This window comes from Oncorhynchus tshawytscha, linkage group LG22, assembly GCF_018296145.1.
Source record: "Oncorhynchus tshawytscha isolate Ot180627B linkage group LG22, Otsh_v2.0, whole genome shotgun sequence".
NCBI lineage: Eukaryota > Metazoa > Chordata > Actinopteri > Salmoniformes > Salmonidae > Oncorhynchus > Oncorhynchus tshawytscha.
In genome coordinates, this window is record NC_056450.1 from 42,393,516 (window position 1) to 42,410,094 (window position 16,579).

The following is a 16,579-nucleotide window of genomic DNA, read 5'->3' on the forward strand; positions in this document are numbered from 1 at the left end:
TGTGATTGGGCAGTGACTAGGCTGTATTTGGGCAGTGACCGGGCTGTGATTGGGCAGTGACTAGACTGTGATTGGGCAGTGACTAGGCTGTGATTGGGCAGTGACTAGACTGTGACTGGGCAGTGACTAGGCTGTGATTGGGCAGTGACTAGACTGTGATTGGGCAGTGACTAGACTGTGATTGGGCAGTGACTAGACTGTGATTGGGCAGTGACTAGACTGTGATTGGGCAGTGACTAGGCTGTGATTGGGCAGTGACTAGGCTGTGATTGGGCAGTGACTAGACTGTGATTGGGCAGTGACTAGACTGTGATTGGGCAGTGACTAGACTGTGATTGGGCAGTGACTAGACTGTGATTGGGCAGTGACTAGACTGTGATTGGGCAGTGACTAGGCTGTGATTGGGCAGTGACTAGACTGTGATTGGGCAGTGACTAGGCTGTGATTGGGCAGTGACTAGACTGTGATTGGGCAGTGACTAGACTGTGATTGGGCAGTGACTAGACTGTGATTGGGCAGTGACTAGGCTGTGATTGGGCAGTGACTAGACTGTGATTGGGCAGTGACTAGACTGTGATTGGGCAGTGACTAGACTGTGATTGGGCAGTGACTAGACTGTGATTGGCAGTGACTAGACTGTGATTGGGCAGTGACTAGGCTGTGATTGGGCAGTGACTAGACTGTGACTGGGCAGTGACTAGACTGTGACTGGGCAGTGACTAGACTGTGACTGGGCAGTGACTAGACTGTGACTGGGCAGTGACTAGACTGTGACTGGGCAGTGACTAGACTGTGACTGGGCAGTGACTAGGCTGTGATTGGGCAGTGACTAGACTGTGATTGGGCAGTGACTAGACTGTGATTGGGCAGTGACTAGACTGTGACTGGGCAGTGACTAGGCTGTGACTGGGCAGTGACTAGACTGTGACTGGGCAGTGACTAGACTGTGACTGGGCAGTGACTAGACTGTGATTGGGCAGTGACTAGGCTGTGACTGGGCAGTGACTAGGCTGTGACTGGGCAGTGACTAGGCTGTGATTGGGCAGTGACTAGGCTGTGATTGGGCAGTGACTAGACTGTGACTGGGCAGTGACTAGACTGTGATTGGGCAGTGACTAGGCTGTGACTGGGCAGTGACTAGGCTGTGATTGGGCAGTGACTAGACTGTGATTGGGCAGTGACTAGGCTGTGATTGGGCAGTGACTAGACTGTGACTGGGCAGTGACTAGGCTGTGATTGGGCAGTGACTAGACTGTGATTGGGCAGTGACTAGGCTGTATTTGGGCAGTGACCGGGCTGTGATTGGGCAGTGACTAGACTGTGATTGGGCAGTGACTAGGCTGTGATTGGGCAGTGACTAGACTGTGACTGGGCAGTGACTAGGCTGTGATTGGGCAGTGACTAGACTGTGATTGGGCAGTGACTAGACTGTGATTGGGCAGTGACTAGACTGTGATTGGGCAGTGACTAGACTGTGATTGGGCAGTGACTAGGCTGTGATTGGGCAGTGACTAGGCTGTGATTGGGCAGTGACTAGACTGTGATTGGGCAGTGACTAGACTGTGATTGGGCAGTGACTAGACTGTGATTGGGCAGTGACTAGACTGTGATTGGGCAGTGACTAGACTGTGATTGGGCAGTGACTAGGCTGTGATTGGGCAGTGACTAGACTGTGATTGGGCAGTGACTAGGCTGTGATTGGGCAGTGACTAGACTGTGATTGGGCAGTGACTAGACTGTGATTGGGCAGTGACTAGACTGTGATTGGGCAGTGACTAGGCTGTGATTGGGCAGTGACTAGACTGTGATTGGGCAGTGACTAGACTGTGATTGGGCAGTGACTAGACTGTGATTGGGCAGTGACTAGACTGTGATTGGGCAGTGACTAGACTGTGATTGGGCAGTGACTAGGCTGTGATTGGGCAGTGACTAGACTGTGACTGGGCAGTGACTAGACTGTGACTGGGCAGTGACTAGACTGTGACTGGGCAGTGACTAGACTGTGACTGGGCAGTGACTAGACTGTGACTGGGCAGTGACTAGACTGTGACTGGGCAGTGACTAGGCTGTGATTGGGCAGTGACTAGACTGTGATTGGGCAGTGACTAGACTGTGATTGGGCAGTGACTAGACTGTGACTGGGCAGTGACCGGGCTGTGATTGTGCAGTGACCGGGCTGTGATTGGGCAGTGACCGGGCTGTGATTGGGCAGTGACTGGGCAGTGACTAGGCTGTGATTGGGCAGTGACTAGGCTGTGATTGGGCAGTGACTAGGCTGTGATTGGGCAGTGACTAGACTGTGATTGGGCAGTGACTAGACTGTGATTGGGCAGTGAACTTTCTACATTTTGGCTTTTCAAGATGACTGTCCAGGAGAGATTGTTTTTTTTGGCTACTAATTGCTTTTTGGTAGATGTCTGTACTGTTTGCACTCCATCTATAGGCCTGTTTTGTACCATGTCATTTATTGGGTCGTGATGCTTCATGGTTGGGTTCTGCTCTTCTCAGATACACTGTGATTTTACTGTGGTCTGAGAGAGGTGTTAGTGGGCTGACTGTGAAGGCTCTGAGAGAGGTGTTAGTGGGCTGACTGTGAAGGCTCTGAGAGAGGTGTTAGTGAGCTGAATGTGAAGGCTCTGAGAGAGGTGTTAGTGGGCTGACTGTGAAGGCTCTGAGAGAGGTGTTAGTGGGCTGAATGTGAAGGCTCTGAGAGAGGTGTTAGTGGGCTGACTGTGAAGGCTCTGAGAGAGGTGTTAGTGGGCTGACTGTGAAGGCTCTGAGAGAGGTGTTAGTGGGCTGACTGTGAAGGCTCTGAGAGAGGTGTTAGTGGGCTGACTGTGAAGGCTCTGAGAGAGGTGTTAGTGGGCTGACTGTGAAGGCTCTGAGAGAGGTGTTAGTGAGCTGAATGTGAAGGCTCTGAGAGAGGTGTTAGTGGGCTGACTGTGAAGGCTCTGAGAGAGGTGTTAGTGGGCTGACTGTGAAGGCTCTGAGAGTGGTGTCAGTGGGCTGACTGTGAAGGCTCAGAGAGAGGTGTTAGTGGGCTGACTGTGAAGGCTCTGAGAGAGGTGTTAGTGGGCTGACTGTGAAGGCTCTGAGAGAGGTGTTAGTGGGCTGACTGTGAAGGCTCTGAGAGAGGTGTTAGTGGGCTGACTGTGAAGGCTCTGAGAGAGGTGTTAGTGGGCTGACTGTGAAGGCTCTGAGAGAGGTGTTAGTGGGCTGACTGTGAAGGCTCTGAGAGAGGTGTTAGTGGGCTGACTGTGAAGGCTCTGAGAGAGGTGTTAGTGGGCTGACTGTAAAGGCTCTGAGAGTGGTGTCAGTGGGCTGACTGTGAAGACTCTGAGAGAGGTGTTAGTGGGCTGACTGTGAAGGCTCTGAGAGTGGTGTCAGTGGGCTGACTGTGAAGGCTCTGAGAGAGGTGTTAGTGGGCTGACTGTGAAGGCTCTGAGAGAGGTGTTAGTGGGCTGACTGTGAAGGCTCTGAGAGAGGTGTTAGTGGGCTGACTGTGAAGGCTCAGAGAGAGGTGTTAGTGGGCTGACTGTGAAGGCTCTGAGAGAGGTGTTAGTGGGCTGACTGTGAAGGCTCTGAGAGAGGTGTTAGTGGGCTGACTGTGAAGGCTCTGAGAGAGGTGTTAGTGGGCTGACTGTGAAGGCTCTGAGAGAGGTGTTAGTGGGCTGACTGTGAAGGCTCTGAGAGAGGTGTTAGTGGGCTCACTGTGAAGGCTCTGAGAGAGGTGTTAGTGGGCTGACTGTGAAGGCTCAGAGAGAGGTGTTAGTGGGCTGACTGTGAAGGCTCTGAGAGAGGTGTTAGTGGGCTGACTGTGAAGGCTCTGAGAGAGGTGTTAGTGGGCTGACTGTGAAGGCTCTGAGAGAGGTGTTAGTGGGCTGACTGTGAAGGCTCTGAGAGGTGTTAGTGGGCTGACTGTGAAGGCTCTGAGAGAGGTGTTAGTGGGCTGACTGTGAAGGCTCTGAGAGAGGTGTTAGTGGGCTGACTGTGAAGGCTCAGAGAGAGGTGTTAGTGGGCTGACTGTGAAGGCTCAGAGAGAGGTGTCAGTGGGCTGACTGTGAAGGCTCAGAGAGAGGTGTTAGTGGGCTGACTGTGAAGGCACAGAGAGAGGTGGTGGGCTGACTATGAAGGCTCTGAGAGACTCTGGGTTTAGGTTGTCGAGGAAGTAGTCTACAGTGCTGCTGCCAAGGGATGAGCTGTAGGTATACCTACCAAAAGAGTCCCCTCTCAGCCTACCATGAACTATGTACAGACCCAGTGTTCCACAGAGCTGTAGGTGTACCTACCAAAAGAGTCCCCTCTCAGCCTACCATTGACTATGAACAGACCCAGTGTTCCACAGAGTTGCAGGAGCTGTGCTCCTTTTAGTTTTCACTTTGTCATAGTTGTTTCTGTGGGGGTATGTAGGGAGGGAAAGGTTGCTGCTTCCTGTCTGTATGTGAGGAGGGAAAGGTTGCTGCTTCCTGTCTGTATGTGGGGAGGGAAAGGTTGTTGCTTCCTGTCTGTATGTGGGGAGGGAAAGGTTGCTGCTTCCTGTCTGTATGTGGGGAGGGAAAGGTTGTTGCTTCCTGTCTGTATGTGAGGAGGGAAAGGTTGCTGCTTCCTGTCTGTATGTGGGGAGGGAAAGGTTGTTGCTTCCTGTCTGTATGTGGGGAGGGAAAGGTTGCTGCTTCCTGTCTGTATGTGGGGAGGGAAAGGTTGTTGCTTCCTGTCTGTATGTGGGGAGGGAAAGGTTGTTGCTTCCTGTCTGTATGTGGGGAGGGAAAGGTTGTTGCTTCCTGTCTGTAGGTGGGGAGGGAAAGGTTACTGCTTCCTGTCTGTAGGTGGGGAGGGAAAGGTTACTGCTTCCTGTCTGTAGGTGGGGAGGGAAAGGTTACTGCTTCCTGTCTGTAGGTGGGGAGGGAAAGGTTGTTGCTTCCTGTCTGTATGTGGGGAGGGAAAGGTTACTGCTTCCTGTCTGTATGTGAGGAGGGAAAGGTTGTTGCTTCCTGTCTGTATGTGAGGAGGGAAAGGTTGTTGCTTCCTGTCTGTATGTGGGGAGGGAAAGGTTGTTGCTTCCTGTCTGTATGTGGGGAGGGAAAGGTTGTTGCTTCCTGTCTGTAGGTGGGGAGGGAAAGTTTACTGCTTCCTGTCTGTAGGTGGGGAGGGAAAGGTTACTGCTTCCTGTCTGTATGTGGGGAGGGAAAGGTTGTTGCTTCCTGTCTGTATGTGGGGAGGGAAAGGTTGCTGCTTCCTGTTTGTAGGTGGGGAGGGAAAGGTTGTTGCTTCCTGTCTGTATGTGGGGAGGGAAAGGTTGTTCCTTCTTGTCTGTATGTGGGGAGGGAAAGGTTGTTGCTTCCTGGTAGGTGTTTATCCCCATGACTGTTAATAGTGTCTGGTTCTTCTGCTGTTCCAGCATTCAGGTCTCCACAGACCAGTGTGTTGCCTTGGGCCTGAAAGGGACTAATTTCCCCCTCTAGAATGGAGAAACTCTCTTCATTGAAGTAGGGTGACTCTGCGGGGGGAATATATGTGGCACAGAGGAAGATGTTTTTGTTGATCTTTCACCATATAAAGAATTCTCCTGTTTTGATCAATTCGATTGAATGAATTAGTTCATATTTATACCATATTAGCATTCCCCCTGAGTCTCTGCCCTGTTTGATTCCTTTTAACTTAGTGGATGGCAGGTGATTGTTAATTAACCTGGCCTCAGGTTGTGCTAATTGTGGACTGGCAGTGGCTAGACAACAGGAAATACTGTATGTGGACAGAGAAAGGTTGTGTACGTCTTACAAACATATGTGGCAGTCTATATCTACTTACATTAAATATTTATGACAGTTTGTACAAAGAGATCATGGACAAATAGCAATATGCGCAACCATCATCACCATCATCATCATCATCATCATCACCGTCATCATCACCATCATCTTCACCATCATCATCACCATCATCATCCTAATCATCACCATTATCATCACCACCATCATCACCGTCATCATCATCATCATCATTGCCACCAACATCGTCATCATCATCATCACCATCATCATCCTCACTACCATCATCATCACCATCACCACCATCACTACCATCATCATCACCACCATCATCATCACCACCACCATCATCATCATCGTCATCATTCCATCATCACCACCACCATCCTCATCACCATCATTATCATCTCCATCACCACCATCATCACCACCATCACCATCATCATCGTCATCATTCCATCATGAAACACTACCAGAACTGTGTAAATTCACCTCACACACATTTTAAACAGAGACATTGAACAGCACATCAGACCAGCGACAGCCCCAACCTGCCTACCAGTCATGGACAAGAGGCAGACAGACGTCTTGGTCGATAATACTATCCTTTTCAGCTCAATCTAACACTCTGACAGTCTGCTTCTCCCTCTACCAGAACCCCGGGGCCACCAGCTAGCACAGCGACACTGTTTTCTCTCCCAACCCTCACACACACACACGCACACACAGACACGCACACACGCGCGCGCGCACACGCAAACGCACACGCAAACACAACACACACACACACACACACACACACACACACACACACACACACACACACACACACACACACACACACACACACACACAGAGAGACATTCTAGAATCACTCGACCATGACTGGAGGAGTAGATTTGATTTGGCGCATGCGGTCCCATCTGTCAGTGCAACGTGGTCTCAGAACATTTCGTATTATTTTGTAGGATAAATCCCAGACACTCCATTTAGTATGATGTTACGTTTCGTATGGTATGTATTCGTTTGTGGATGGCCATCTTTCCATTTCGTGTGATATGTTACAGATTACAATTCATATGATATGTTATGAATTGAAATTCGTGCAATATATTACGAATTTGGAAAAAAGTACAACATGTTATGAATTTGAAAAACGTATGATATGTTACGAATTCCTATTTGTTGGGGCTATGTGGCTAACGTTAGCTAGTTCTAGGGGTTAGGGGTTAAAGTTGAGGTTAAGGTTAGGAGTTAGGTTAAAGGGTTAGCTGAAAGTGTTAGGTTAACGTTAGCTAACATGCTAAGTAGTTGTACAATAGCAACAAAAACAAAGTTATAAGCAGTTGCAAAGTTGTTAATCAGAAAACAATTATAAAGTTGTCCACGATGAAATTCAAACAAGCAACTTTTGGTTTATACGTCTAACCAACCACCCTCCTCCTTTCGCTCCTTTTACCTTATTAAGTCATCTTCTGTCTTGTGTAACCACACCAAACATAACCTACGGGTCTCTAAGACTAAATGTATATGTACTATGTTATGTCGAGTCTAAGAGACCAGTTTGATTATAACCTCTCTGAGAGAGGGTACGGAGCAGGTCGTCTGTCTGCACGTTCAAGTGCACACGTGTCTCCCATCGATCACTTCCTCCTTTTTATTGCCTTTCTTCTATGTAGCAGATGGACTTCATATTAATACACTCTGTATCTCACCTCCAGACTTGGCCAAGTTGGAGGATGTGAAGGGTACTCTGAAAAAACCACATGCACACTCTGCAGCATCTCCGAGTCTCGCTCCCTGTCCCAGCCAGCCCCGCAGACGAGCATCCGTCACCGCCGCGCTTTTCATAGGTGTTGGCGCTGCCCTTGGTGCTGAAATTACACTGGTCTCCTACGGCACCGCTGCTGCTACCACTGTTATCCGTGTAGTCGTAGACAAACCATCTAAAACTCAACACCTGAACCACGGTGGAGGGAACCACCACGAAGACCAGTGTCAGCCCGAACCACCAGTAGTCCCGTCTCAGGTAGTAGTCCGCGGCAAGCCACAGGTCGGTGGCCACGTCTGAGAAGAAGACAAACAGGGCGCACATCACCCAGTAGCAGTCCAGGAGCGAGTAAGGCTTGGAGGCATAGTGGTACGGAGAGGCATCCTGGTCGGGCTTGTCTGCTATAATAGATCGGGGTGGTGGTGCTACGAGGTTGTCGGTATTCCGCACAGACACGGCTGCTCCATCCGATTTAGCTGCCATGTTTGTTGTAGGAAAGAGATTTGGGGAAAGGGAGAGGGTGAGAGTGAGACGGGAGGGGCTGTGAGAGAGAGAGAGCGATTTCTCAGACAGGCAAAAACGTCTCATCGTTTAATTGGCTATTAAATGTCATTACATTCTTATTAAACGTATCACACTGAATAACCGTTTGTCAATTATGTATTTCAATGCAGAGATCATTTCCTAACCAAGGACTCAATACTGTTATGTAGGCTAGGACTGACAGCAAGCGCTCACAGCGAAGCGGCTGTTTACGTCATACGAGTCCGGAGCATTACTTGGATCATTGATCAATACACAGCGGGTACATTTCACTGTGGTAAAACTCATTCATTCAATTCATGTTTAGTTAAATATCGTATCTAAAAGGAAAATACTAAAAGTGTCACACAGCAGTTTTACAGTAGGCTATGTAGGGTAAACAGTGAGATGAGTCTGGATATTACACCTGTCAACACGGTTTCCCTCTCTAGTCTACACCTGTGTCAGTCGGCACACCTACAGTATTCACCAATGAGTAAAGAGATTCGTGGTGAATGTTTAAAGTGGAAGACAGAGAGAGTCTGAGAGAGAGAGAGAGAGAGAGAGAGAGAGTCTGAGAGGGAGAGTCTGAGGGAGAGTGAGAGTCTGGGGGAGAGGGAGAGTGAGAGGGAGTCTAAGGGAGAGGGAGAGCCTGAGGGAGAGGGAGAGTCTGAGAGGGAGAGTCTGAGGGAGAGGGAGAGAAAGAGAGAGAAAGAGAGAGCGACAGAGGGAGAGTCTGAGGGAGAGGGAGAGTCTGAGAGGGAGAGTCTGAGGGAGAGGGAGAGAAAGAGAGAGAAAGAGAGAGCGATAGAGAGGGAGAGTCTGAGGGAGAGGGAGAGAAAGAGAGAGAAAGAGAGAGCGACAGAGAGGGAGAGTCTGAGGGAGAGGGAGAGAAAGAGAGAGAAAGAGAGAGCGACAGAGAGGGAGAGTCTGAGGGAGAGGGAGAGAAAGAGAGAGAAAGAGAGAGCGACAGAGAGGGAGAGTCTGAGGGAGAGGGAGAGAAAGAGAGAGAAAGAGAGAGCGACAGAGAGGGAGAGTCTGAGGGAGAGGGAGATTCTGAGATGGAGAGTCTGAGGGAGAGGGAGAGTCTGGGGGAGAGGGAGAGTCAGAGAGGGAGAGTCTGAGGGAGAGGGAGAGAAAGAGAGAGAAAGAGAGAGCGACAGAGAGGGAGAGTCTGAGGGAGAGGGAAGTCTGAGAGGGAGAGTCTGAGAGGGAGAGTCTGAGGGAGAGGGAGAGAAAGAGTGAGAAAGAGAGAGACAGAGGCAGAGTCTGAATGAGAGAGAGTGTGTCTATGTGTGTGTGTGTGTTCAATGTGTGTTAACAGAACACACCGGCTGACTGCACACTAGTCTGTGAGTTGCTATAGCTCCAGCAATGAGCTACTATATTGATTAGATAAACAGCTGTGGCTCAGTGGAAACTCAAAAGGAGAATAGTTTTTTTGTTGTAAACAGGTTTAGTGCAGGACAGAACAGAGCATCATAGAAATGATAATCTATAGGTCTTATTGTAAAGAAATAGCCTATCCATTACATCCATCACGGCCGATGTTCTCTGGGTCTAGTGAACACAGTCTGGATCTACTGAACACAGTCTGAGTCTACTGAACACAGTCTGAGTCTACTGAACACAGTCTGAGTCTACTGAACACAGTCTGGGTCTACTGAACACAGTCTGGGTCTACTGAACACAGTCTGAGTCTACTGAACACAGTCTGAGTCTACTGAACACAGTCTGGGTCTACTGAACACAGTCTGGGTCTACTGAACACAGTCTGATTCTATTCAGCTGAATGTTGCTTCATTAGCACCGTGATTAAACCCATATTAAACCTACAGTTCAGATCTGTGAAGGTCTGACTGTACTGTGGTACCATGGAGGTCTGTGAAGGTCTGACTGTACTGTGGTACCATGGAGGTCTGTGAAGGTCTGACTGTACTGTGGTACCATGGAGGTCTGTGAAGGTCTGACTGTACTGTGGTACCATGGAGGTCTGTGAAGGTCTGACTGTACAGTGGTACCATGGAGGTCTGTGAAGGTCTGACTGTACTGTGGTACCATGGAGGTCTGTGAAGGTCTGACTGTACAGTGGTACCATGGAGGTCTGTGAAGGTCTGACTGTACTGTGGTACCATGGAGGTCTGTGAAGGTCTGACTGTACAGTGGTACCATGGAGGTCTGTGAAGGTCTGACTGTACTGTGGTACCATGGAGATCTGTGAAGGTCTGACTGTACAGTGGTACCATGGAGGTCTGTGAAGGTCTGACTCTACAGTGATACATACCTACCCTATAAATACTTGCTATGCTGATGAGGTACCATTATGACACTACCCTATCAATACCTGCTATGCTAATGAGGTACCATTATGACACTACCCTATAAATACTTGCTATGCTGATGAGGTACCATTATGACACTACCCTATAAATACCTGCTATACTAATGAGGTACCATTGTGACACTACCCTATAAATACCTGCTATGCTAATGAGGTACCATTATGACACTACCCTATAAATACCTGCTATGCTAATGAGGTACCATTATGACACTACCCTATCAATACCTGCTATACTAATGAGGTACCATTGTGACACTACCCTATAAATACCTGCTATGCTAATGAGGTACCATTATGACACTACCCTATAAATACCTGCTATGCTAATGAGGTACCATTATGACACTACCCTATAAATACCTGCTATGCTAATGAGGTACCATTATGACACTACCCTATAAATACCTGCTATGCTAATGAGGTACCATTATGACACTACCCTATAAATACCTGCTATGCTAATGAGGTACCATTGTGACACTACCCTATAAATACCTGCTATGCTAATGAGGTACCATTATGACACTACCCTATAAATACCTGCTATGCTAATGAGGTACCATTATGACACTACCCTATAAATACCTGCTATACTAATGAGGTACCATTGTGACACTACCCTATAAATACCTGCTATGCTAATGAGGTACCATTATGACACTACCCTATAAATACCTGCTATGCTAATGAGGTACCATTATGACACTACCCTATAAATACCTGCTATGCTAATGAGGTACCATTATGACACTACCCTATAAATACCTGCTATACTAATGAGGTACCATTGTGACACTACCCTATAAATACCTGCTATGCTGATGAGTGAGACAGGAAGCGATGTGAATCGTATGACTTTACTAGATGAATGAACAGTGACGAGCCATTCAGACCAGCCTTACTGATTAAACTTCCGTAACTACATTATAACAGGGAGGGAGAGAATGTAACAATAGATGAATCATACCCCATCTCCCAAGATGGCAACCTCATTACAACTGTAATGGTTGAGAGAGAGAGAGAGGTCCCTGTGTTTCACAGAGTAATAATACAGTAATAATACAGTAATAATACAGTATGATTGAATTTGCTTTACCAAGACAACTCTATGGTTTCATCATATTCTACAGATTCCATTTCAGGTGTTTAATGAAGGTTAACAGGTTAACATCCACTGTATGTGTTTCTATACAGCTACAGCACTAACCAGCACACTGGACAATACCTGCTAAGGCTTCCTCCCAGAGTACAAAGAGCTTTGGTGTGACCCTGGACAACACCTGCTAAGGCTTCCTCCCAGAGTACAAAGAGCCTTGGCGTGACCCTGGACAATACCTGCTAAGGCTTCCTCCCAGAGTACAAAGAGCCTTGGCGTGACCCTGGACAATACCTGCTAAGGCTTCCTCCCAGAGTACAAAGAGCCTTGGCGTGACCCTGGACAATACCTGCTAAGGCTTCCTCCCAGAGTACAAAGAGCCTTGGCGTGACCCTGGACAATACCTGCTAAGGCTTCCTCCCAGATTGCAAAGAGCCTTGGCGTGACCCTGGACAACACCTGCTAAGGCTTCCTCCCAGATTGCAAAGAGCCTTGGCGTGACCCTGGACAACACCTGCTAAGGCTTCCTCCCAGATTGCAAAGAGCCTTGGCGTGACCCTGGACAACACCTGCTAAGGCTTCCTCCCAGATTGCAAAGAGCCTTGGCGTGACCCTGGATAACAACCTGTCGTTCTCTGCAAACATCAAAGCAGTGACTCTCTTCTGCAGGTTCATGCTCTACAACATCATGAGAGTACGACCCTTCCTCACACAGGAAGAGGAACATCCGTAGAGTACGACCCTACCTCAACTGATCAGCTGATCGGAAACAGTGTGGGAGCACGCCCCCATCTACATTGACGGGGCTATAGTGGAGTGGGTCGCGAGCTTCAAGTTTCTTAGAGTCAAAATCACCAAGGACTTAAAATGATCCTCACACACGCACAATCATGAAGAAGGTGGGACAGAGCCTCTTTATCCTCAGGAGGTTGAAAAGGTTTGGTGTTGACCCTCAAAAAGTTATACACCATTGAGAGCATCTTGACTGGCTGCATCACCTTTTGGTATGGCAACAGCATCTCCCTTGATCGTAGTCCTGGAGGCCAGAGTGACAGTCAGTGAGAGGATAGTCCTGGAGGCCAGAGTGACAGTCAGTGAGAGGATAGTCCTGGAGGCCAGAGTGACAGTCAGTGAGAGGATAGTCCTGGAGGCCAGAGTGACAGTCAGTGAGAGGATAGTCCTGGAGGCCAGAGTGACAGTCAGTGAGAGGATAGTCCTGGAGGCCAGAGTGACAGTCAGTGAGAGGATAGTCCTGGAGGCCAGAGTGACAGTCAGTGAGAGGATAGTCCTGGAGGCCAGAGTGACAGTCAGTGAGAGGGTAGTCCTGGAGGCCAGAGTGACAGTCAGTGAGAGGGTAGTCCTGGAGGCCAGAGTGACAGTCAGTGAGAGGATAGTCCTGGAGGCCAGAGTGACAGTCAGTGAGAGGGTAGTCCTGGAGGCCAGAGTGACAGTCAGTGAGAGGATAGTCCTGGAGGCCAGAGTGACAGTCAGTGAGAGGATAGTCCTGGAGGCCAGAGTGACAGTCAGTGAGAGGGTAGTCCTGGAGGCCAGAGTGACAGTCAGTGAGAGGATAGTCCTGGAGGCCAGAGTGACAGTCAGTGAGAGGGTAGTCCTGGAGGCCAGAGTGACAGTCAGTGAGTCCAGAGTGACAGTCATTGAGAGGGTAGTCCTGGAGACCAGAGTGACAGTCAGTGAGAGGGTAGTCCTGGAGGCCAGAGTGACAGTCAGTGAGTCCAGAGTGACAGTCATTGAGAGGGTAGTCCTGGAGACCAGAGTGACAGTCATTGAGAGGGTAGTCCTGGAGACCAGAGTGACAGTCAGTGAGAGGATAGTCCTGGAGGCCAGAGTGACAGTCAGTGAGAGGGTAGTCCTGGAGGCCAGAGTGACAGTCAGTGAGAGGATAGTCCTGGAGGCCAGAGTGACAGTCAGTGAGAGGGTAGTCCTGGAGACCAGAGTGACAGTCATTGAGAGGGTAGTCCTGGAGACCAGAGTGACAGTCAGTGAGTCCAGAGTGACAGTCATTGAGAACTTACTGCCTTCCTGAAGACAAACAATGTATACGAAATGCTTCAGTCTGGTTTTAGACCCCATCATAGCACTGAGACGGCACTTGTGAAGGTGGTAAATTACATTTTAATGGCATCGGACCGAGGCTCTGCATCTGTCCTCGTGCTCCTAGACCTTAGTGCTGCTTTTGATACCATCGATCACCACATTCTTTTGGAGAGATTGGAAACCCAAATTGGTCTACACGGACAAGTTCTGGCCTGGTTTAGATCTTATCTGTCGGAAAGATATCAGTTTGTCTCTGTGAATGGTTTGTCCTCTGACAAATCAACTGTACATTTCGGTGTTCCACAAGGTTCCGTTTTAGGACCACTATTGTTTTCACTATATATTTTACCTCTTGGGGATGTTATTCGAAACCATAATGTTAACTTTCACTGCTATGAGGATGACACACAGCTGTACATTTCAATGAAACATGGTGAAGCCCCAAAATTGCCCTTGCTAGAAATATGTGTTTCAGACATAAGGAAGTGGATGGCTGCAAACTTTCTTCTTTTAAACTCAGACAAAACAGAGATGCTTGTTCTAGCTCCCAAGAAACAAAGATATCTTCTGTTGAATCTGACAATTAATCTTAATGGTTGTACAGTCGTCTCAAATAAAACTGTGAAGGACCTCGGCATTACTCTGGACCCTGATCTCTCTTTTGAAGAACATATCAAGACCATTTCAAGGACAGCGTTTTTCCATCTACGTAACATTGCAAAAATCAGAAACTTTCTGTCCAAAAATGATGCAGAAAAATTAATCCATGCTTTTGTCACTTCTAGGTTAGACTACTGCAATGCTCTACTTTCCGGCTACCCGGATAAAGAACTAAATAAACTTCAGTTGGTGCTAAATACGGCTGCTAGAATCCTGACTAGAACCCAAAAATTTGATCATATTACTCCAGTGCTAGCCTCTCTACACTGGCTTCCTGTCAAAGCAAGTGCTGATTTCAAGGTTTTACTGCTAACCTACAAAGCATTACATGGGCTTGCTCCTACCTATCTCTCTGATTTGGTCCTGCCGTACATACCTACACGTACGCTACGGTGACAAGACGCAGGCCTCCTAATTGTCACTAGAATTTCTAAGCAAACAGCTGGAGGCAGGGCTTTCTCCTATAGAGCTCCATTTTTATGGAACGGTCTGCCTACCCATGTCAGAGACGCAAACTCGGTCTCAACCTTTAAGTCCTTACTGAAGACTTATCTCTTCAGTGGGTCATATGATTGAGTGTAGTCTGGCCCAGGAGTGGGAAGGTGAACGGAAAGGCTCTGGAGCAACGAACCGCCCTTGCTGTCTCTGCCTGGCTGGTTCCCCTCTTCCCACTGGGATTCTCTGCCTCTAACCCTATTACAGGGGCTGAGTCACTGGCTTACTGGGGCTCTCTCATGCCGTCCCTGGAAGGGGTGCGTCACCTGAGTGGGTTGATTCACTGATGTGGTCATCCTGTCTGGGTTGGCGCCCCCCCTTGGGTTGTGCCATGGCGGAGATCTTTGTGGGCTATACTCAGCCTTGTCTCAGGATGGTAAGTTGGTGGTTGAAGATATCCCTCTAGTGGTGTGGGGGCTGTGCTTTGGCAAAGGGGGTGGGGTTATATCCTTCCTGTTTGGCCCTGTCTGGGGGTGTCCTCGGATGGGGCCACAGTGTCTCCTGACCCCTCCTGTCTCAGCCTCCAGTATTTATGCTGCAGTAATTAATGTGTCGGGGGGCTAGGGTCAGTTTGTTATATCTGGAGTACCTCTCCTGTCCTATTCGGTGTCCTGTCTGAATCTAAGTGTGCGTTCTCTAATTCTCTCTTTCTCTCACTCTCTCTCGGAGGACCTGAGCCCTAGGACCATGCCCCAGGACTACCTGACATGATGACTCCTTGCTGTCCCCAGTCCACCTGACCGTGCTGCTGCTCCAGTTTCAACTGTTCTGCCTTATTATTATAAGACCATGCTGGTCATTTATGAACATTTGAACATCTTGGCCATGTTCTGTTATAATCTCCACTCGGCACAGCCAGAAGAGGACTGGCCACCCCACATAGCCTGGTTCCTCTCTAGGTTTCTTCCTAGGTTTTGGCCTTTCTGGGGAGTTTTTCCTAGCCACCGTGCTTCTACACCTGCATTGCTTGCTGTTTGGGGTTTTAGGCTGGGTTTCTGTACAGCACTTTGAGATATCAGCTGATGTACGAAGGGCTATATAAATAAATTTGATTAGATTTGATTTAACCTTGACGATACTACGATGTGATTTAACCTTGATGATACTATGATGTGATTTAACCTTGATGGTAGTACGATGTGATTTAACCTTGACGGTAGTACGATGTGATTTAACCTTGACGATACTACGATGTGATTTAACCTTGACGATACTACGATGTGATTTAACCTTGACGGTAGTACGATGTGATTTAACCTTGACGATACTACGATGTGATTTAACCTTGACGATACTACGATGTGATTTAACCTTGACGGTAGTACGATGTGATTTAACCTTGACGATACTACGATGTGATTTAACCTTGACGATACTACGATGTGATTTAACCTTGACGATACTACGATGTGATTTAACCTTGACGATACTACGATGTGATTTAACCTTGACGGTAGTACGATGTGATTTAACCTTGACGATACTAGATGTGATTTAACCTTGACGATACTACGATGTGATTTAACCTGACGGTACGATGTGATTTAACCTTGATGGTAATACAATGTGATTTAACCTTGACGATACTACGATGTGATTTAACCTTGACGATACTACGATGTGATTTAACCTTGACGATACTACGATGTGATTTAACCTTGACGATACTACGATGTGATTTAACCTTGATGGTAATACAATGTGATTTAACCTTGACAATACTACGATGTGATTTAACCTTGACGATACTACGATGTGATTTAACCTTGATGGTAATACGATGTGTTTGATAGAGAATTGACTTCCCTGTGTTGACTTCCCTGTGTTGACTTCCCTGTGTTGACTTCCCTGTGTTGACTTCCCTGTGT

The 16,579-nt window shown here is 48.1% G+C and overlaps 1 protein-coding gene across 1 annotated transcript in view; it reads right to left on the reverse strand.

The window, feature by feature from the left end:
- Positions 1 to 8,022, reverse strand: part of LOC112240599 (XK-related protein 7-like) — a 73,882-nt gene extending 65,860 nt beyond the window's left edge. Inside the window, exon 1 of the mRNA XM_042303592.1 lies at positions 7,484 to 8,022. Within this exon, the coding sequence (XP_042159526.1) occupies positions 7,484 to 8,022 (539 nt within the window). The remainder of the gene's footprint in view (positions 1 to 7,483) is intronic.
- Between the last annotated feature and the right edge of the window lie 8,557 nt (positions 8,023 to 16,579).